At 40.1% G+C, this 23,134-nt stretch overlaps 1 protein-coding gene across 1 annotated transcript in view; it reads right to left on the minus strand.

Annotated features, from left to right (window-relative positions):
• Positions 1-411: 411 nt before the first annotated feature.
• Positions 412-23,134, minus strand: part of grid1a (glutamate receptor, ionotropic, delta 1a) — a 124,177-nt gene continuing 101,454 nt past the window's right edge. The window contains exons 8-14 of the mRNA XM_081347778.1: positions 22,552-22,749; positions 21,998-22,328; positions 19,489-19,627; positions 10,139-10,334; positions 6,786-6,952; positions 5,481-5,721; positions 412-1,167 (exon numbers count right to left, since the gene is read on the minus strand). Of these exons, the coding sequence (XP_081203904.1) occupies positions 754-1,167; positions 5,481-5,721; positions 6,786-6,952; positions 10,139-10,334; positions 19,489-19,627; positions 21,998-22,328; positions 22,552-22,749 (1,686 nt within the window). The 3' untranslated portion in view covers positions 412-753. The remainder of the gene's footprint in view (positions 1,168-5,480; positions 5,722-6,785; positions 6,953-10,138; positions 10,335-19,488; positions 19,628-21,997; positions 22,329-22,551; positions 22,750-23,134) is intronic.

Below are 23,134 nucleotides of genomic sequence, written 5' to 3' on the forward strand. Positions count from 1 at the left end.
TGTATTTAGAGTACACTTTAAAAAGACTCGAATGTAGCCATTACAAATGAGTATGCAGAATTTCAGGTACATATAATGTACATATGTCTCCCTTGCAGAACGTCTCTGTTATAAAGGCGAGCGTCGAGTACACTGTAGTCTACAGATGATATTGTACACATGGCTGTCAAAGGCTAAGACAGCTTCAGTCTCTATACAGTACATACTCTAAGAGTATGAAGAGATTCTACGTCACGCGGACGGTGCCTCCACAAACATGCAGTTTCGCTGATTCATTTCTCTTTAAAGCTTCTTTTATATTAAACAAAAAGTTACGAGATCAGAAGTTTCACAGATTGTTTTTCTTTCAGTTGTTTTCAACCTGTCTTTTCCACTTTAACTAATTAAAAAAAACTTTAAACATGGCACTTAGAAAACATCCACAAGGAATTCTCAATTTTATTTTAGAACAAAATTTACAAAGCCATTCAAACAGTCTGTATTTTATGTAATTACGTCTTTTAAACTCAACTTCAAAAAATCATGAATATTCAAAATACACTTTGACTTCACTGCTGTCTCTCATTATATACAAATATGTACAGGCAAGGAAATTCAGCGTCTCACAGTCATATATATCTGTACTGGAAAAAAAGAGAGATCTCCATATCTGTTTGTATGTATGTAATTGTATAAATGCAACCAGACCTGGTCCAAACTTAGTTTTTGTGATTGGCTGGTTGGCAGTCTTTAGAATGCTCTGAAAGGGTTGGCTCAAATAGAGGTCCCATGGCTTGGATCAATGGCTTCTGGGATGGGTCCCCCGGGCACTGCCTGGTAAGAGATGGGCATAGGTGTCTTTACGGGGCTCTGGCGGAAAAGGCCTCCGTTGGGCGCCCGGTGTTTGCAGCGCATGGAGGGCGGCAGAGTGGAACTGCTGAGAGGGAGGGGGAGGCTCCGTCCGGGCACGCGGCCGACCCCAGGACCCTCTTGGAGGAACGAAGTCACGGACAGGCCCCCACGGGGGAAATCTCTCATGGCTTCCTGGGAGCTCTGCTGTGGACGCATGCTGCCCATGTCCAGGGCAGAGATCTCCAGAGACTGACCTGGCAGCTGCTTGTGCGCCAGGTCGTCCTCCATCAGCCCACTCAAACGCTGGTGAACCTGCTCCAGATCCATTTCTTTGTCCTGGGAATGACAAAGAAACAGGGCGACTGAGACAGAGTCCAAGGTGAAGGAAAGATGAAAAGGTGGGAATTGATTTGTGGGGTGGAAGGCGGAAAGAAAATGAGACACGACGAGCAAAAATTTAACGGACACTGAAGCAAAAACAGACGTGAATGAAAGGAACATGGAAGTGCATGCAATCTTTCAGAAAATAGCAGAAGGTGTTTTCCAAGGGCTCCAACAATCACATCAGCTCTGATTAATGATACCAATTACAAAACGTACTACTGACAGCACGGAATAATCTCATAAAAATCAAATCAAATCCATCTCGTCTCCCACCCGCTCCAGCAAGCAAAAGGTTTGAATGCTAAAACAGCTTCATATCTGAAAAGTTATAAAAAATCAATGATGCAAATGAGAGTATGTGCTGGGAAACATGGGCCATAAATTGAATTGCAAACACAAGCCCTGGCGCTTCAATGTTTGGGGCTTATTTCGGAGGAGCCATGAAAAAGGTATTTCTTCATTCTTTGATACGCACTGCCGTGAAATAGCTTCGGTCACGCGCCAGTGATGCCGTGGCGTGCCACTTAATGAAAGAATCAAGCCAACATTAACAGGCTGCTAACTGCTTACATTTTTTCCACACAGTTCTGATAGTCATTTAATTCTCCTGCCACGCATCCCCCGTAAGAGAGTGAGGAGGGTGGACTCGATACTATGAAGCTTTCAGTAAACGCTGATAACCGTTACATCCAGGACTACTCTCTGTTAATCACTGTTCTTCTTCTCTGTTTAGTACAAGTCAGCTCAGTAATGCATCCTGTCCATTTCAATGGGACTGTTCGCTCCAAAATGAAAATTGTCATCATTCACTCACCCTCTTGTCATTCCAAACCTGTATCACTTTCCTCCTTCTTTGGAACACAAACGTAGTTCATCGGGGTCCAAAATGTTCTTTTGGACCCCATCGGCTTTTTATTACATGGACAAAAACAGGTTCTAAAAGTTTCTAAGAAAGAAATTCATACTGGTTTAGAACGACATGACAGAGTAATCGAATTTTCACTTTTGGGTGAATCAGCTCTTTAACTCAATTACAGAGGTCTTCGGGGTCGATGCCAGCGGATCAGCTGTATAGTCTACAGTTTTGTACCATTTATGGGTAATTAGAGGTGTCACATTATGAGACTGTTTCTGAGTCATAAGATCAATGAAGAGATAATTACTGTAGAGCTCATGAAGCTGTACTAGAAAGTCTGAATGTGCCTCTAATTAAAAATGCATTAATTTGCCATTAAAATACGCTCAATTTGGGGCACTTACAGCTGTGACAAACAACACAACTGGAGGCCAATCTCTTTTTGGATTCCAGATTGCAATATTTTGGGACATCGGTGTGGCCACTGAATGGGTGATCTGATGGATGACAAACAGATGATGAATTTGATGAGAATGCCGAGCGAAATGGAGAGGCGCACACAGTGGGATTCCTGTTAGTGCTGCTTTGGCAAAGAGATTCCATGAATAAAATAATCAGTCTCTAAACAGAAAGTACTTATTAATCCACACAATATGGATGAATTAATCTCTCTGACTATGCCTGGGTGTCTGTCATCAGTTAGTTCTCTATGCATGAGTGAGTCATAATTACCTCACCACCCACTTCCACATATGTAATCTGATTTATCTAGAGTCCTAACCCGCTCCAGGAGAACGCATGTCCTTCCTCTAAATGACTTCATATTCTCAAGCCCTGTTCACCCCACTGACAGGTATCCCTGCTCAGGTCTCGGCTGACCTGTGTAAAAAGCCTGCGTGTCTTCCCAGTCTCTTTCTCTCTCTGGCCAAACGTCCCGTGCGCATCCTGCAGCAGTTGCAATTTCATTATATGCCAATGAGCCAGATGCCATCTCCAGAGTGCAGCCCTTAGTGTCCTGTATGAGACCAATGAGAACCTGTGACTACCTGGACATTGGCATATAATTGCAATAAGAAGACACAGAGAAGGATATAAAACGTAAAATGTGTAAAGTTGGTTATTGTGTGGTTCTTATTGCTTGCCAGAGCTCCAATCACTCCCTTCTTCCAGTGTATATCATAACTAAAAACAAAACCATACATAAAAGAAACACTCAAATTGTACAGGCATATGGCAGACTGAACACCTTCAAGCGAGAACAAGAAGTCGGTGAAAGCAATATAGTCTGAAAGCCAGTAAACGTTTTTATCTCTTTATGTGGTACTAATTCAAACCCAGTCAAATTTCAAGCAGTTGACAAATGGTAGTCATAATACAGAAGTCTGATCGCTATTATTCAACAATGTCTGCAAAATTTAATATTATGTTATTGATAATCAACATTCCTGAGCTATAATATGTGGTTTATGAGCTGTTGCTCTCGCCAACGTGCTTGCCTCAACTCAAGATATCACCAAAGGGAAAGGAGAGAAGGAGAGGAGACAAGGACGGAAGAGTAACTGCAGAACACTTGAACAAAAGTCAATCAGTCACTGGCTTTCTCATTGCACACACTTTAGTTTAGGGATCCAGGAACAACCTTTGCCTATCAACCTAGCTGAAGCAGCAGAAGACATATAATTGACTGATATTGCAAATTGGGGATGTTTGTATGCAAAACGTTACTTGGAAACATCATTTTAAATAATACAACTAAATAAGTAGTTGCCCATAACAAAGAGCTAATGGATTTGAATACAAAAGCTATAATATACACTTTTTCAGTGATCATTTTCTGTGGTTCCAAGCTCGTATGATTTGTGTGGAACACAAAAGAAAATATTTTGAAGGATGTTTTATAGTTTAATCCATTATAAAGTCACCGGGACCCCAAAATTCAAAGCTCCAAAATGGACATGGACAAATAGCGTGAAATTATTATTATTTATTATTATTTTTGCACATCTTGTGACCAAAACAGTATGATATTTGTGGTTGAATCGTATGGATTAATTTCACGCTATTTTAATGTAGTCCATGAAGGTCGAAAGTTTTAAGTCCCGTTGACTTTTACAATAGAGACAACTGGCTTTTGAGATGTAGATGTAGTTGTAGTAGTATAGATTTTCTAATGCCCTGTCAACACCTGAGGCTATCTTCATGGCAAGTTGTATAAATACAATAAAAAAATTAAAACCAAACAAAAAGAAAAATCTTACTAACTCCTTAAGGGAACTTACAGCATACAAATGTTGTCTACTTGCATTAAAAGAGGGGCAGTCCAATAAAATGTGTGTAATGGAAGGGGGGGAGGGGGGGCTTGTAGAACATACAGAGAGTTGGGTCTTCATCTTAAAGACTTGTGTGAGCGTTGCACTTAAAAATGCACTAAAATTTACTAATTGTAAAGGCTGATTAATGTGAGCGTGAGCCAAAATGTTTGGAAAAGTCCAGCATATGTCACCAGAGAGAAGTCTGACATATTTTGATTAAACATTATGAAGTCAAACTTAAAAAATAACATATGTACAGATGAATCGTAAAAAAAAAAAAAATCAACAACATGCATTTAACTCTTCATCATGCGATCATCAACATTAAACAGCATTTAAATCAAAACTGCCTAATGTTAAAGAATGAAATGTCGACCCAGGAAGTTGTATAGGACTGTGAAGCTTTGTTGTGAAGGTGTTGATGGATTCAATCTACGCTATCTATGTTTTAATCATCGTTCTGAATCGGATCCAGGCTTTGACAAAAAAAACGATTTTCTCAGCTTTTTGCTCAAAATGTATTGATGAAAAATAATAAGACCAGCAGAGGGTCTGGTCTTTCTTTTGTTATATTTCATGTTCAGATATTCATACAACAAATTATTCTGGGGGCCATGCAATTTTATCAAAAACGACAAGTTGGTGGCTAGCAACTTTTTAAAAACACGTTAAAAATTAAAAATAAATGTTAACACTTTAAAAATTCTTTTGTGTTCCATGGAAGAAAGTAATTCATACGGGTTTGGAATGACATTAGAGTGAGTAAATGTTGACTGAGTTTTCATATTTGGATGAACTATCCCTGTAAATAATAAATGATTTAATCTGTTTTTTTTTTTTCTTAGGTATTTTGTGCTTTTTTGAGCGACTCCCTCCCCCTTCACCCTTCCCTCTTGCCATCTCTTTGGCAACACTTCAGCAAATGGGAGGCAGTAAGTTCTTGATGATCACACCTATAGCTGGGTGTACTGGAGCTCGACTAAATCAGGGCTTGCATCAGTGGCGTCTGGATCCATAAAGTAGAGTGTGGCAGTGGCTGTACAGTCCTGGGCGCGGTGGGCAGGGGTTGGCCGTAGTTTGGCCGGCTGTGGGGTCACCTCTTTTGGCTGTGCCCGTTGGCAGCGTGGCCCGTTCCACCAAGACTCCAGAGCGGCCACCAGGCAGGCCAGCAGCAGCCCCGCTGCTAGGATACAGAAGACCCCAGCGAAGCTGTGCAGTCTCAGGGCACGACCCTCCGGCTGAGGCTCCGCGTGCTTGTCCAGGTCACAGCGACCTTTCCGAGGCCACCACTTCTGCTTTAGAATGTCAAGGTCTCCTTTCTCCTGCAGGTCAAGGATCCTGAAGAGAAGAGGAAAGTATCTTGTTATGAGAATCGTGGCATGAATCTGTCATTGCTTTAATTTTGCCTTATATATTGCTTTGCTGGACACTTTAAAGAAAATGAAGCTCTGAAAAGTATACATATGACTGAAAGGGGATAATGAGGCAAATTTTGCATTCAGTGGTCAAGAAAAAAATGACAAAGCAACAATTGATGGAAACATAGTACATCTAGTTTCAGACAACAATTGTCTCTTCATATAAAAGGCAGAGATACAAGGTCCTCAGATAGTGTTAACAAAACCCTGAAAAAAATACTTCTATTACAATCTTATAAATTAGCTTTATCTTTATTCATTGACACGTTTTCTTCCTAGTTATTCATTTAAATGCAGGAGACGTTCAGAAAGAGAAAGTATTTGTAAAGAATCCAGAGCAAAAGGACAATAACTATTCATAGAAAGGAAAATGTCAAAGGTTGAAAAATAAAGTCTGTTCAACTGCAATCGTCCTGGGTATTAATTTAAAATGTGCTTGATTCTAATTCCCCATAACAGACCGGCAGGTGATTGTAGAGGATCCTTCATGGAAATGCATTTCAAGGCCTTGATGTTCCTGATATGTGCATTATTAATTGCCGACGAGCTTACCTCCCTAAAGCTAATTAGTATGTGAGCAGAGTGTCGGTACGAGCTGAAAATATGAATGCAAATGATAGTCAAACAAACGAAGGGCTGCAGGGTGAGGTGCTTTAAAGCCAGTGGAGAGAAGAAAGGATGGGTGGGAATGAAGATAAATGCAACGAAGAGCAGTAACTGGTGAATCAACACGATTCATCGGTTCTCCGGCAAGACTGCGTCTGCCAAGGAAATAAATGTAATGTAAATGAGAGAAAGGACAGATGATGAAAGAAAAAGGGGAAACAATCCATCACAGTCAGGCACTGTGATGTTTGCGAAGCTTTGGAGCTTGATATTGACTTGCAATGATTGAAACGATGGTGTCTATCCTTCAGCTAGTTTAACGACTTGTATCGTTCTTTGTGATCTTATTGCACATATACACTGAAAGCAAGCGCTCACTTCTGCGAGAAGAGATCTCTGTAGGGGCTGCCGTGCTGCAGAGCCAGGCCATATCCTTTGCTGCTCATGCTGTTTCCTGTGACCACCAGCGTACAATCATCATCTGTCAGAGCTGCATACTCTAACACCGCCAAGTCCCACAGGAAAGCGTATGGATCCCGCTTCACCTGAGAAACCAAACACACGCATGGTACAGTGTTTCATTTGCCCATTTATGGCAGAACATCATGCCATAAATACTTGTGGTTTTGATAATAGTAACGTAAACACAGCCTAAGGTTTTCCTGAGATGGAGAGCTGCTTCTTTTAGTCGCTCAGTTCTTGTCAGACAGGTCACAGACATCATTCAAAATGAAAGATGTTTATTTTTCACTGAAAGTCATGAGATGGCTTTGAACTTGTTTCTTCTCTGGAAACTAGCCACCCCCGCTTTCTTTTTCAAGAGATTAACTCTCTCTCTCTCTCTCTCTCTCTATGGAAAATGGCTTTCCCCCACCACACTAAATAAAGCAGCACAAGCGTCCGCTTTCCTTTCTGTCTCTTTTAAACTCAGGCTCTATCGCAGCCACACAGTTATGACAACTTTCATATGACAAGTACACAGAAAAAAATGGATATCAAAGAAGAAATGACAAAGAAGCTATCGTCCCCTGGCTCTTCCATATAAATATGAAATTTTCCCTATACCTTTGTAAAGTACTACAAATACCTGTCACTGCCTGAAATGATATTTACTGTTTGGCTTTCAAGTGTACATCTATTAGTAGGATTTTCACACTCTCAACCTATTAAAGCATTGATTAAATAACAAATCAAAGGTATACAAGTTTCCGGTTTGGAGAATGTGCATCAGTTAAACAAAGACAATGACCTCTAAAAGACAGGATAAATGGACATAGACATGCAGTAGGAATAACTAAACCAGTTGCTTATCGGGTTTATATGAGATTTAAATGGTACATTCATTATATGGTCACATTAAAACTCTCTTTGAACTCCAACACCCCTCCCCGACCCCCACCATGATACAAACCATGACACATTTTTTCCAGGGTTCTGATGAATAAAAAGTTAAAAAAAAAGAAGAAAAAAAAAGAACAGCATTTATTTAAAACAGAAATCTTTTGTAACATGAAAAGTCTTTACATTCATTTTTAATCAATTGAATGAATCCTTGCCGAATAAAAGCCTGTTCACACCAAGGATGTTAATGAAAACGATAAAGGCAAGGAAAACAATATTGTTGGAATCCCTTTCGAAACATTTTTTTTTTTTACCAGCTGATGCATGATAAAAACATTGACAGCCAATCAGAATCCATCTTGCTTTAAAGATGGCATACTATTTTTTTTAATTAGTACTAATGAAAATGTTTTCTTGAGCACCAAATCAAATTGAAATGATTTCTGCAGGATCATGTGACACTGAAGACTGGAGTAATGGCTGCTAAAAATTTCAGCTAATCTGTCCCTTGATTTTGGCCTCATTTCCACCACATAAAATGTTCATGTTTTTTTAGGGTTGGGGTGGGGGTGGGGATATATATAAAGTATTTTTATATAAAAAATGTCTAATGTGATACATGTGTATTTACTCCTGGACATTGTTAACAAACACATTAAACTAGTGAAGGTGAAATGTATAGCTGTTAGAGAATTATGTTTTTAGTCCACAGGGACAAAAGTGGCCATAGTTGAAGAAACACTTGTACTGTATATGTGAATCTTTTGGGCAATTACTGGCAGTTAAATACTTCAGCATGGATGGCCTGACAATAGCATTATTCAACACCATCCAAAGTGCTGGGTTGCAGACATACAGGCCTCTATTTCTCTGTGTCTTATCGCTTTTCATTATTCTACTTACTAAATCAGTTCTGAGCCTGCTGAATGGTTAGCTTAATAGCCAGTTATGAAAAAGATTCATGGTTTTGGTTATGTCTCCAGTAAAAAGCATGCCAATGGATATTTGCTATCTGTAACAATAAGATGAGCTGTGAAATTTAATAGCTGCAATTTTGTGAAGTTTTATCAAAGGGTTTGATGTGGATTTCAAGTTTCTTAAAGATTATCTTGGCATAAGCCACAGTTTATATACAAAGTGACTTTGAAAGTTTTACCAAACAAGCATAAATACATGAATGGATTCAGCAGCATATGAATTGTAATTTTTATGGCTCACACAATATGGAGGGATATTACAGTATCTGAGCCATGAATATTTATCTTGATAGTCTAAAGCTGTTTCCTCATGTTTTCTGTCATACTTGGATGCGAGATGCCAGAATCATCCTGTTACGAACCTAAACAGACTGCATTTTACTGATTGCTCTTTCTGTGCTCTGTGATACATGCTTTGGATTACAAAGAGCCACCGATAACCAGCCAGCATCAGGCACATGGTAGTGCACAGAAAAGCTTGTGCCAGCACAAAACTTCAGCACCACTGACAGCTCTTACCAATCACTACACAGCTAAATTCAGCACCACGGACAGCACTCCACTCTGTCTAACAGGGCTGGTGCTGATTTGAAAGGATCGAGCTGGTCCTGTTTATGCAGATATATACAATAACTGAACATATATGCAGACATGCAATTTTTACCTGGTTAGTTGAACTGATTAATTTCAAATTTCTCAAATTATTAAATCTACTGTTAAGTATGGCAGACCTATTTTTCTGACAGTAAGAAAACCAAATTTGCATATAAATATATTTGTTTTATTTTATGTCTTTAAAAGCATCTTTATAAAGTTATCTTTATAATATCAGACTTTTTTCCACAAACAATATACAATACAGTTCAAAAGTTTGGGGTCAGTAAGATTTTCTAAATGTTTTTGAAAGAAGCATTGTTTCATGTTTGCCAAGGCTGGTTTATTTGATCAAAAATAGAGTGAACACAGTTATATTGTGAAATATTATTAGAACTGCTGTCTATTTGAATATTAAAATGTAGTTTACTCCTTTTCAGCATCATTACTCCAGTCTTCAGAGTCACATGATCCTTCAGAAATCATTCTAATATGCTGATTTGGTGCTCAATAAACATTTCTTCCTTTTATCAATGAAAACATTTAGTGAAACCATGTGCTGCTTAATATTTTTGTGGAAACCGTGATACATATTTTTTACATACATAAAGTTTAAAAGAACATAAATTATTTGAAATCTAAATCTTTTGCAACATTATAAATGTCTTTCTATTGGGTCTGTGCATATGAAAATACATAGATGCCTTGATATTTAGGGGTTGTTGGCATCATAAAGTTTGAAAACTAGGCAAATTAGGCAACATATGTGGAATCTTTACATCATCTGTAAGTAACATGAGACTGATGTGTGTCTGATACCTTGCGGATGCCTTCAGCAGGAGAGATCACAGAGTTGTCCTGTCCCTGATTTTTATTGATAGTTCTCCACAGCTCAGAGAAAGTGCTGTCTTGCTCCAGGGGGTTCGTGCCCTTCACCCTGAAATACTCGAACACAGCAGACTCTCTCACCGTTCCGTAGCTCAGTTCTGTCTGCTTGGAAAGGTCTTGAAATGTTCTGAATGAGAAGAAAGTTATAAAATATATAACAAGCACATGTTCCTCAAAATGCATTAAATTAAAAATAAAACCAGATATAATAAAATGTAGAAGAATACAATTTTAGAAGGATACAAATTTAAATATTTACAATATTTATTAATGTGCTTGATAAATTGCCACTGTGTTCACATGGTGCCGGATGATTTTAGTGTTTAAACAATCTGGAGGTCTATAATATACTCAAACAACAACATAAAAAGCTGTTAATGGTACATTTCACAACCTGCCGAAACAGTGTGAAAGGAGCATCAAACAATTAAAATCACACTTTCCTTGGAACCAAACATTTGAGCATATCATATGGTGCTTTGCAGTCAACTGAATAACATGGAAGTAATATTGTACACACAAAGATACTTTTTGATGATTTTTTGATTGCATCATTGTCTAGTTTAAGGAAGTTTTACAATATATCTGAAGTATGTCTACTGAATACATTCAAAATATGCTAAAATTCTCTGAAAACCCCTCCAAAAACATTTAAGTAAGTGGATTATAACCCGGTTGACATGTCCTTCACCTATGATACTATTTCTCTCAAATGCGCTCATGAATCACAGAGGTGTGAGGTCGAGCTATTGCATAGCTGCATTTCAATTGGGTAATATGGGGGTTAATGAAAGACCCCTAACTAACACTACCATTACCGCTTGAACTGGCCCTCTATGTACCCATCTACAGCATGAAGATCTTTGGCTGGTTTACATATGCAACAATGCTCTTTGCTCCAGATTACAACAATGAAAGAGCTCATGCAAAAATCCAATCCCTAATGTAAAAGCAGACAAGCCACAACACTTAAACTGTCACACGTAATGAATGAATGCATAAACATGATATATTCATTAATTATTTGAATTATTTGGAGGAAAATAATACCCCATGACAAAATACAGTTCTAAATGAGTTTGCAGTTCACAGCTGCTGCCTTCCATCTGCAACTTCCGATGTCATGCAGTCCATGTGTGATGTTTTTAGGGCAGCCGGCTGCTCTTCCCTCTTGCGTAATGACACTGTGTTGCTTCTCCTTCTGGTTTTAGTGGGGAGCGATTTCATGTTGAGATAAGCATCTTCCATCACCCTTGACAAGCCTATTTAACAGGACTCATACAATTTTCTTGCAGATTCAATGAGTCGGATTGTTAATCTTGAGAAGATAAATCAGAACAATTAATCAGTTTAATTATAGTGGTACTGCCACATCTGGAGGGGAGAAAAAAAACAACTACGGAAATATGTTACGCATTGAGTCATCTCGTTATTTATGATATAGTCATATAGACTCCAAACCCAGCTGAGCAGCTTTTGTAATGAAAAATATAGCAGTTCTGAAATTGATATTTCTTTGGGAAAGCTGTGACAAAGCTTTTTTTTTTTTTTATTGCCTTTGGGACACATTAAACTGATCAAAAGTGACATTAAAGACATTTTTTAACAAATAAATGCAGTATTGGTCAGCAGAAGATACTTCTTTTAAATTTTTTTTTAAAAATCTAACCAACCTCAAACTTTTAACAGAAGTGTCTGTTACATCAAGTCTTTAGAAATTATGTTTAATTTCTGTTTTTTTTTATTTATTTTTTTATTTAAAAACAATGTGCTTGTGTCATGCCATGCTTGTGTCTGTATCATTGAGCCAAGTTTGGTCTCGGACCATCATTATACCGAGATGAGATACTGTTTGCTCTTGATTCACATTTTGGGGTTAAGTTGACTAAAACATGGACTGATCAACATTATTAATCACTATATTTAACAAAGTTGTTTAAATAAACCACCTTGGTGCCATCATTATTTTCATAACTGGTTTACTCAATTCGCCTTTGGCTAAGCCACACCCTAAAATGTAGATTGACCAATCACAGCGCAGCCAAGAACGAGCTCCGACAGAGGTCCGACTCTTTTTCACAGCGATTTTTCACAATCCTGACAAGTGTCGTCTTTGGATTAAACTGTGTGTGTGGACGTCCTCACAGTCAGCTAAACCCTTCAAGGATCAACAAGCACACTTTTGTGTGCTCTAAGGTAAATTTTGCTTTTAACCTTACAGTGAAGTTATACTAGTTAGACAGTTTTATGCTGTTTGTTTTAGCTAACTTTGTTATTCAAGATACTTTGTTATTCAAGATAGGATAACGTTAACGTTATGTGTTTGTATCTTGAATAACAAAGTTAGCTAACATCCAGCCGCTAGTCAAAACATACAATCCTGACTTAACTTACGTGATAACTAAACTATCGCTAAGCTTGCTTGCTAGCACCTTGATTCTTCATTAATTAGGGTAGAGAACCGAAATCATAACCTAAAACTGTCTAACTAGTATAACTTCACAGTAAGGTTAAAAGCAAAATTTACCTTAGAGCACACAAAAGTGTGCTTGTTGATCCTTGAAGGGTTTAGCTGACTGTGAGGACGTCCACACACACAGTTTAATCCAAAGACGACACTTGTCAGGATTTGACTTCGGTTTTGGGAAGGGGAAAAAAACGGACACCCCCCTCCAACCTCTCTGGGAAACGCGTATCTGTGTTACAAATGCCCCAAGCACAACGTTAAACCATATTTTTGATAAAACTACGACGGTAATAGCCTGCCGAGACCAAAAATATGAGACGCCTGCGTTAAAGTCAATGGAGCGCTGTGAAAAAGAGTCGGACCTCTGTCGGAGCTCGTTCTTGGCTGCGCTGTGATTAGTCAATCTTCATTCTAGGGTGTGGCTTAGCCAAAGGCGAATTGCCTCAGTTTCTGTAATCCATTTCTATTTCAGTTTAAGTTCCTGTTTTCCACTAGTTCTTGCTCAAGCAGATTTAAATGTATGGTCTGCCTACTGTGAAAATAGTCGAGATGGCATGTATGCACAGTATGAGGTCACAGTCTCCATTGTGCTAATATGGTTTGTGGATGTTCTAAAAAGAAGTCCAGGTAATGAACAAATGACCTGAACGAAACTTGAAAGAATTACTTCTAAAAATAGAAAAAATAATGTGGTAAAAACCACACATGCAATTATGACTCATGATCCATGTGCTACTATATACAACACACTTCACACCACACTTGGTGAGAGCAGGCAGCAAAGAATGAGTAATAAGCTGTTAACACAAGATGTGGTCTTGCACTCAAAAACAGCTAGCCAGAGTGCAAATGAAAACAACAGAATGAACACAGGGGTCTCCAGATGTGTGTTTTTAACTTGACACACTGGTGTAAAAATGTGCTCATGGTGTGAGATGCTGAAAAAAACATAGCCAGATGTCCAAAAAAGATGATCAGAGATGTCCATCTGACACGTTTATGCAATGGGAGATTTTTTTTTTTAATCTTCAATCAATTGAATAAACTTTTATTTGATATTGATATGTGTACAATATAAATAATAAACAAATATCTTAAAAATAACCACATGTATAAATAATACATGTAGTGTTTTAAAAATGATTTTGTCTAAACAGATATTGATATGTATCTGATTAATTAATTAGCATATTATGTAAAATGTTGAATTGACTGACAGTCCTAAAATGTAATGAAATTTCCAAAGGGAACCAAGCAGGTAAATACAAACTCCATGCCTCTGAGTTTCTTCCAGCAGGCCTCTGCAGGACATATCAATATAGGTGCTCTAAAAAGCTATTATTAGCTGTAATGGGGAAAATAATTTTATTAGATCCATTATCTTGTTTTTGTTGTGTATGAGGATGTTCTAGATGCCCTACATCCAACAAAGCATGGAAAAACTGTATTAAACTCCACTCAGACAGGCTTATGTTTTGAAGCCCCCAAAAATTCCAATTTAACTGCATTATTAATCATGCAAATTAAAAGGGTGACTACATGCTCACAAAATAGTTTACAAACAATTTACAAACACACTGCAAAATAGCAGACCTACATTTTCTACACAAAACGACATATTCAATGATCTGTTTTATAGCAAATAGATTCAACACAGCAGAGTCAAGTGACTCAAATAGTCTCATAACTGGCCAATCAGCAGCCATTCCACCAGTCAATCACAGCCCACTGACAGAGTGAAGCCTAGCATTTGGGGACCTCAGGACTGAACACAACATTTGTCAAGCTTGAATCCCATTTTACATCTAAGGCTGGTTAGAGATATGAAAGACTCCCAGTGGACTCCCAGCGTGCTAACGATAGCGTATCATGCACCAGCAGGGCTGTCTGATTTTAATAACAGTTACAAACAAGGTGATTAGCACAACCATAGCAGCTGTGGATGCTGCCACTGAGAGACACAATAATCCCCCAGAGCCTCACACACACTCACAAGAGCTTGAATGAGAAATGTGACGGCAGCAAACTCTCCATTAATGCTCCAAAGCAGAACCTTTGGGCAAACGGTTTTGAACTAACAGGTCCGCCAGGAGTATGAATTCAGAATTCAGAGGGACAGAATGCATTAAGCTTCTCCCACCTTGGATTTTCAGCTGGGCTGAGAGGGCTGAATTCAATGAGCAGGCAGATAACATTTACAGAGGCAGGAGAAAACTATTTGCACATCAGGTATAGGGCATTACCAGTTCATATAAGACAACTCTCACAGTCAAATAAGAGGGAGGTTTTAAAGCAGAAAGAGCATTTATTTCTGCTCTGACAACGCAATTATCCTTCTGTAGCGAGGGAACGAATGGAATCACTCCAGCTCTTTTGTGACAGATTGTTTGTGTGTGTATGTATATATATATTTTTTATTTTATATTATATTTTTTTGTTGCTTTTTTTTCTATATAGTATAAATAAATAAAAAAGACCTGTGTGTTTATAACAAGTGCATTATAATTATCTGAATTGAGAGTAGCCAGCATTGACAAAACCTGCAAAAGACATGAAAGGAGAAGAAAAAGGTTCTGGCATCTACAGAAAGAGAAAAAATGTAATAAAAAAATAAAAGAAAGGATTTTAATATGAGGCGACCTTTCGTGGAATTTATGGAGAATGTCAGGAACTGTGAGCTCCCTGCTGGGAAGTGAAGGGCCAACGTGATCTCTAAGAGACAGCCGGCATGCTGAGATTTCAGATTTAATTTGAAGAAATAGGATGTATAGCAGACTCACAGTATTACCTCTTTCAATTTTAGACCTACTTCCTAAACACCTCAAAAACAGAAGTTCACTGTTTTGCCCCAACTGCCAAACTGCGTCAGTATCAACTAGTCATTTCCCCTTTCAAATGCATAAATTGTTGATGACAACATAACTCTCATTATGCAAAGGTAAATATAAAATGAAACTAGAGAGCCTTGTATTCAAAAAGCATGTATTAAGTAAACCACACTGCAGGCACCTGAGATGAGCATATTCACATACAAGCCTAAATTTTCATGGATCACAGCCCCAAAAATATTATAGCTGTAATGCACTAAACAACTTTTGCCTAAATGTTTACAGTCTGACCGATTCAACGCTAGTTGCCAAAAGTCAGAGCCAGTCTGCAGATTTGAGTAGAGATTTCACAGAAAATCTCACATTGTATCATGGGCTTCGGACTATGATTCCGTCCACAGGATGTCAAACATGTTTGATATTTTGAGCTGATTTCAGAACAAATATTGTTCCCTTTCGAGAATGGTTCACTTGTATTGCATAGCTATACGCTATGGGAAAACTCCTTTTATCGAGAATATTGAAGCCTTTATTTTAAAATGCAGTGCAGCTGCACAGCAAGCACAATGCAGGCTGTCTAAGCACGCTGATTGGCTGGGCTGTGGCAACTGCACGAGCCTATAGCGAAGTAGCGAGGACGCGCAAACCTATCAGGGCGCTTCCCGCCTCGCACACACCAAAGCGCGTCAGGGCGGCTGTTCTCACTGCGAAAACATGCCGTTCTCTGCTTTGCGCTCGCGGCTAGCTCTCTTTACGTCAGAGAGCGACCCCGCCCCTCGCGCCCTCCTGATTCCAGCCCTCCTCCAGCCTCGGAGGAAGAAACGACGGGGTCAGAGGATAAATGAGCGCTCGGAGGCGAGCTATCTCACACCAAGTCCGTCCCTGCGTGCCTCACTAACTCCAGAGAACGAGTAACCGGTTCTCTTCACGAAGACGAACCAGCGCCCCTCCCTCGAAGCGGCAGGCCTCATCTCGCTCGGCGGATCGGTGGAGGATATGGACACCGGTGGAGGACACCGACCTGGCAGTGCGTGCCACCAAGACCACCGCCCAGGCCATTGGACGGAGCATGGCCAGCCTGATGGTGTTAGAGCGCCACCTGTGGCTTAACCTCACAGAGATTAAGGACGCAGACAGAACTGCTTTCCTGGACTCCCTGGTTTCCACCTTTGGTCGCTTCGGCCCATCAGTAAAGGGTTTTGCTGAGTGCTTCACTGAAGCACAGAAATCTTCGCAGGCCATGGGACACTTCCTTCCCAAGCGCTCCAGCTCGGCTTCAGGTCGCCCCAAGAACGCGCCGACCCAACAGCCAGTCAAACCAGCGTCACCGGTCTCTCAGCCCCGCCCAGCGACTGAAACCAGCCAAGCGCTTCCCCTGTCCAAAGCGCCAGGGCCCCTGAAAATAGCCCCGTTTAAATTTACGTACCCCTGCAAACAAACGCTGTTTGTGCGACATTCAAGTTATTCAAGCTGTAACAGCGACCCACATAAAGCACAAGAACAGCAAATTTCCTCTTCCAAACACCCCGATACACGGCGGCCTGCCCCCAGACTTCATTCAACCCCTAGTCACTTAGGATGCCATCCCCAACGTGTCAAAATGGGTATTGAGCACAATAAACGAAGTTATTCGCTCCAATTCGCTAGCAGACCCCGCGCTTTCAGGCTGTGGTCGAGACATCGATAAGCTAAAGGGGCTGTCGAGACAGTTCCCCGATCACTGAGCGAGTCAGGCTTTTACAGCCATTATTTCCTCTTTCCAAAAAAGGATGGCGGCCTCAGACCTATTTTAGATCTCCGAACAAGGCCCTCATGGAACAGCCGTTCAGGATGCTTACGACCAAACAAATCCTTGTGCAAATTCGCCCGAGGGATTGTTTTTTCTCAGTGGATCTGAAAGATGCTTACTTTCACATCCAAATAGCCCCCCATCACAGGCCATTCTTGAGATTTGCCTTCGAGGGGCGGGCCTATCAATACACAGTAAATGCATGGATGCGGCTCTCCCCCCCGAGACAGCTGGAAATGCGCATTCTGAACTACCTCGACGACTGGCTCATTCTGGCCCAGTAAGAGGCAGAGTCACAGACTCACAAAACCTGGCTCCTCCGCCATCTAGAACGCATTAGGCTCAGGATAAACTTCTCCAAGAGTGTACTGTCCCCCAGCCAGCGTATAACGTACCTGGGAACAGTTATCGACTCTGTTCAGATAAGAGCTTGGCTCACGCCAGGCCGTGCTCTCTCGATTCAACAGCTAGCTGCTTCATTCAAAGCGGGCTCCCTCATGCCCCTCGAACGTTTCAAAGGGCATTGTCAGTACTCCACCTAGGCCTACTGTGTATGCGCCCCCTTCAGCACTGGCTGAAACCCCAAGTCCCGGCTCATGCATGGGGACCTATCTACGGTCCTCAGGGCTCTAAAGGGACCCCCATTTCAAGCCGCTTCAGTCGGCTGACTTAAAGCCACTTTCGCTCAAGACCGTACTCCTGCTAGCCCTAGCATCGGTCAAGCGAGCAGGCGATTTACAAGCACTCTCCATGAACGCTTCCTGCCATGAGTTTGGGCCCAACGACTCCAGAGTCGTCCTTAAACTGAGGCATGGTTATGTACCCAAGGTGCTCTCGACTCGTCTCGTTCAGAGCACAGGTTATTTCACTATGGGCTCTTCCCCCGTCGGAAGACAATAGAGACTTAAATCTACTCTGCCCTGTCAGGGCTCTCAGAGTCTATTTAGAGCGTTCTGCCCCGTTCAGGCAGTCGGAACAGCTCTTTGTATGCTTTGGTGACTGCACCAAAGTGTCTCCGGTCACGAAGCAGAGATTATCACGATGGATAGTAGATCCTGATAGGTTTGCGTGTCCTCGCTGCTTCGCTATAGGCTCATGCAGTTGCCGCAGCCCAGCCAATTAGCGCGCTTAGACAGCCTGCACTGTGCTTGCTGTGCAGCTGCACTGCGTTTTAAAATAAAGGCTTCAATATTCTCGAGTTTTCCCATAGTGTATAGCTACGCAATACTCGTTCCCTTATCTCCCAGGGAACCGAGGTTATGCTAGTAACCGAGTACGTTTTCATTCATCATGCATCTCCTAGGAACGAGGTGCATGTTTCTGTGTGAGCTAGTTTGTTCGGAATAACTTGAATGTCTGGTAGTGTGTGATCCGCAGTTGTTTAGCGTATGATGACCAGTTGTACCTCTGTATTTGTAACCATTTACAAAGTCTGCAAGTATATGATGTCTAGTGTTGGCCATGGATAGAGGAACATACCATTTTCAGAACAGCATTTGGCTAAATTGCTCATGCCAACCAGATAAAACTTGGTCCCTTGTCTGTATCACTGAACCCCACAGTGATTTTATCTCATTTCATCCTCTGTTATGTTCCTTGCTATTTCTTTTTGGCAGTGACTCAGCACTGCAGCCATGTAATAAGACTCATTCACCCATCATCCATTTTTTCAATACCTGAAACGAATGAAGTCGCCAAAAGGCTGACACAACTATAAGTGAAAGGGACATAGCTTTTCTTTTTTTTTGACAGTTTTTCTCAACACAAGCTGTGTGAACCTTGCAATGAATATACACACGCACAACCATTTTCTCTATCCCACATCAACAAGCAGACATTTTCTCCCCTAACTCAACCTAGCGTTGAACTTTGCTGAAACGGCACAGTGCATAGTGAGTCATTTACATAAGGTAAACACTGACCGACACACTAATCGACTAATTTTCTGGATGACTAGTCAACTAGTAAAAATGAGCAGTCTGATCTGATCTAATCTGATGCTAATGAAGGCAATCCAGTGACGTGATATCCTAACCGGGAGCTACGTTTAGAGATGTGACAGGTCTAATAAAGCTCTATGACACACCATGTGGTCAACAGCGTGATGAGCGGGAGTTATCAAGCCTGCATATGGACAAGCATCTGCAGATATGTGGAGTTCTGGCACTGAGATGCAGAGCTGGACTAGTTAGCTTACCGAATAGCGTTATCCATGCGGGACACGGTGAGGTAGGCTGCCAGGTTGGCTGTGTAGGATGAACAGACAATAAGGGTGAATAGCCACCAGCTTCCCATTGCAATCCTGAGAGCCAATGAACTCATGAGGGATTCGCCACCTGCAAACACAAGAAACAAGAGAAAAAACATTCTACAGGTTGAATCATTGTTTTCACCATTTCAACTATATGCAAAAAGACACAACGAATAGCCAAAATACATTGAGTCAATGTAGAAACATGCTTATGGAGAGGAAGCAGATCCTAACAGGTTCAGGCTAAACCTTGACCCCTTGTCTATTTCACTGGACCCCTCTGTGATTTTATCTCATTTCAGCCTTTCATTATTTTCTGGCACTTTTTGGCAGTGACACAACACTGCAGCCATGTAATAAGATTCATTCTCCTATAACCCGTTTTCTCAGAAAAGCTCAACACCTTATAAGCCTGTGCTGAAATGTCAACACAATATTCCTCTCCAGCACACACAGCTTTGGAAATGTCATCACTGACACAGAGATGGTGAGAATAAAACGGGAAGGGAAAAGATCTGGAGCTATCAAGTTCAATTGAGCTTGTTAGGGGCAATAAGTTTTCTTTTTGGTCTCGGTCTCGGCCAAATTATCTGAGATCTGAGATGTTCTTTTAGGCCTAAAAGGATATCCACGGAGTATGTAATTGGAAAGGTCAAGGGTTAAGTGGGCATCTATACTCATTACAGGGCAGAGAGTACACTGGAAAAAGAAAGTCTCCCAAGAAAAGAAGTGATTGTGTTTTTAAATGCCCAGACATAAAATGTGTATCTTTAAACCACTTTCATTTGGAAATTTCTAAACAAGTACAACCAAATCAACATGCAAGTTCAGTTTGCGGATTTCACAATAAAATTACAAATCTTCTTTCATTAATGATGAGCTGCATTCACAACATACCAGCAGATATTTAGGGAAAAATTTAATGCCCAAATTTAAAAGTTAGGGGTCTGTACGATTTTTTTCATGTTTTTGAAATTTTATCATGCTCACCAAGGCAGAAATCATTCTAATATGCAGTTTGGTGCTCAAACTTTTTTTTACATTTTTATTATCAATGTTGAAAACCGCTTTGCTGCCTAATATTTTTGAGGAAACCATGATCATTTTATTCAGGATTCTTTAACAAATATAAAGTTTAAAAGAACTGATGGTGCACAACAATATGAAAATAGAAAGTGAGCACCCTTCATAAAGGAACAATTCACACAAAAATGACAATTATATCATCATTTTCTCACCCTTTTGCCATTCCGAACCTGTATAATATTTTCCCCTTTTTTTCCCTCTGGTATGTATCAGCAGGATTCTGTCCCGCCTGTTCTTGCAAAATTATGTTACCTTCTCCCACTCTCCCACTACCCGCAAAAGTCCACAGGGAAACATATATACATAGATTTTTTTCAGTATATCCATGAAATTTCCATGAAATAGTTTTAAATTATTTGTCGCCTAGCCACAATCCACACATCCCAGCATAAACGCTTCCGATAAATTATTTGCAATTTAAGAATCTAGATTCACAATCCACTGTTCATTTGAACAGAAAAGCAAGCATAAGCTACTGCATGCGTTCAAGCGTTCATGCGTTTGTGCATGCGTACTGCATGGCACAAACTACAAAGAACGCTCCCTTGTTGCTTTTGTGCAATAGATAAATAACAATTTATTTGTTTATAGATATTTCAATTTCGCTCATCAAATCTTGTGCCGCGCCACACTCTGTTCCGTTAGGTCCCGTGGTAGTCCCTTGGGAGTGCAGTTCTCTAGTTGGGGACCCTCTAAGAGTGCTGACACAATTTGGACACTGTAGCGCATTATAATTTATGGCTGTCCTTCATGAGTGGCAGTAAATGTTTATTTAAGAAGGTGAGACAAATGCAAGCCTATTTTCATAATCACTCGCCATGTGCGTTTCATTATTAAATTATGGGTCCAGGGATTATAATCAGAAATTGGCAAAACAGATGTTGAAAAAAAAAATTAAATGTCATTTAACAGCTGTAGTCAGTTGCTTGCATCTCAGCCTGAGTTGCTACATCTGAAAGTGCAGAGACAACTTAGAGTCAGGCTGGTGTTGACAAGATACCCAGAGTATCCGGAATAGAAAAGTGCAGCCATTTTTTGAAACCTCAACCAAACACAATTGGCACCTTTAGACGTATACAGCTTTCAAAAGTGAGTTGCAGAATTCCTATGGAATAATATATTTTGTCAAACAGTCAAAATGTGTGACTCTAGGGATTGTTTCTGGTGCTGTAAGTTGTACTTAAACATTTGAAGAATTATATATTCTGCTGAAAATATATTTTTCTTTAAATAAATATATTAAGTCGCTGCACAAGCTGTATTCGAGAATGTCAAGACGAGAATGTCAGCAACTGATTGAAAAATCCAGGTAAGGTGACTATTCAGCAATACCTCATCCCTCATGTTCATGTGAAATGACCCATCTCACCTTGCTGTACAAAGGCTCCGTAGACGATCCAGATGGCACTTTGGAAGGACGTTGTGACAGAAGTAGGCTGGTGGGGCCCAGGAGGATTCTGGGAGCGGACAGACTGGACGCGTCGGAGCAGAAAGACCATGACACCAACCACAGGAATGGCAGCAGCAATGCAGGCCCACACTGCCAGGTCAAACGGTGCCAGCAAGGAGAAGATATTGAGTCTCTCTTCTGTTTTAGTCATCAGGATTCCCACAGAATAATCCAGATAGCGTTTACTGAAGTCCACCACATTCTCTCGTTCCGGAGTGATGGTGATGGCTGAAATAGCCACATCTGCCCTCTAAAAAATAATGCATTGAGAGTATGTTAAATTTGTCTGAGATGAGATGACAATAACATAAATCTGGCTGTATAAATTACAAGAAAGTAAATATAAATAAAGTGCAATGCCTTCACAACTATTAGCGCTGACTAATATAAATATGCAGTTGTGCATTTAAAAAAACAAACAAACACTATATATGACTATAACTTGAAACAGTCTTTATGTATGTGAATCTCACCTTTCCAATTAGCTCTCCAATCATTCCGTTCCAAGACCCGTTGGCCTGAGGAGATCCATATTTCCCATCAGCCACCTGATACATTTCATACTTAAAGCCCAGAATTTTGGCCAGGGCATCCAGAACATCTATGGAAAATCCCTTATATCTTTTGGGCTGACCTAGAATGTTTTCTGCCACCATTATGAAGGGCTCCTCCTGAAGAAAACAGAGAAAACTTATTTTTTTATTTGACACTTTGGTAATCTGATTCAGAACACAATTAAGCAGATATGAGAGGACACATATGCTTGTACTGTATTCACAATCACTACTGTTCAAAGTTTGGGGTTGGTAAGATATATATATATATTTTTTTTTTTTGTAAGTCTTGTATGCTCACCAAGGCTGTATTTATTTGATCAAGCCTTAGTTTTAGAATTGTTTTCTATTTTAATATGATTTTATTCCTGTAATGCAAAGCTGTATTTTTAAGCATCACTTCAGTCTTCAGTGTCAAATGATCATCCAGAAATCATTCAAATATGCTGATTTGGTGGTTCTCGTTATTATGTTGTGCTGCTTAATATTTTCTTCAAGAGTC

Source organism: Scardinius erythrophthalmus, assembly GCF_964197995.2.
Source record: "Scardinius erythrophthalmus genome assembly, chromosome: 19".
Classification (NCBI taxonomy): Eukaryota; Metazoa; Chordata; class Actinopteri; order Cypriniformes; family Leuciscidae; genus Scardinius; species Scardinius erythrophthalmus.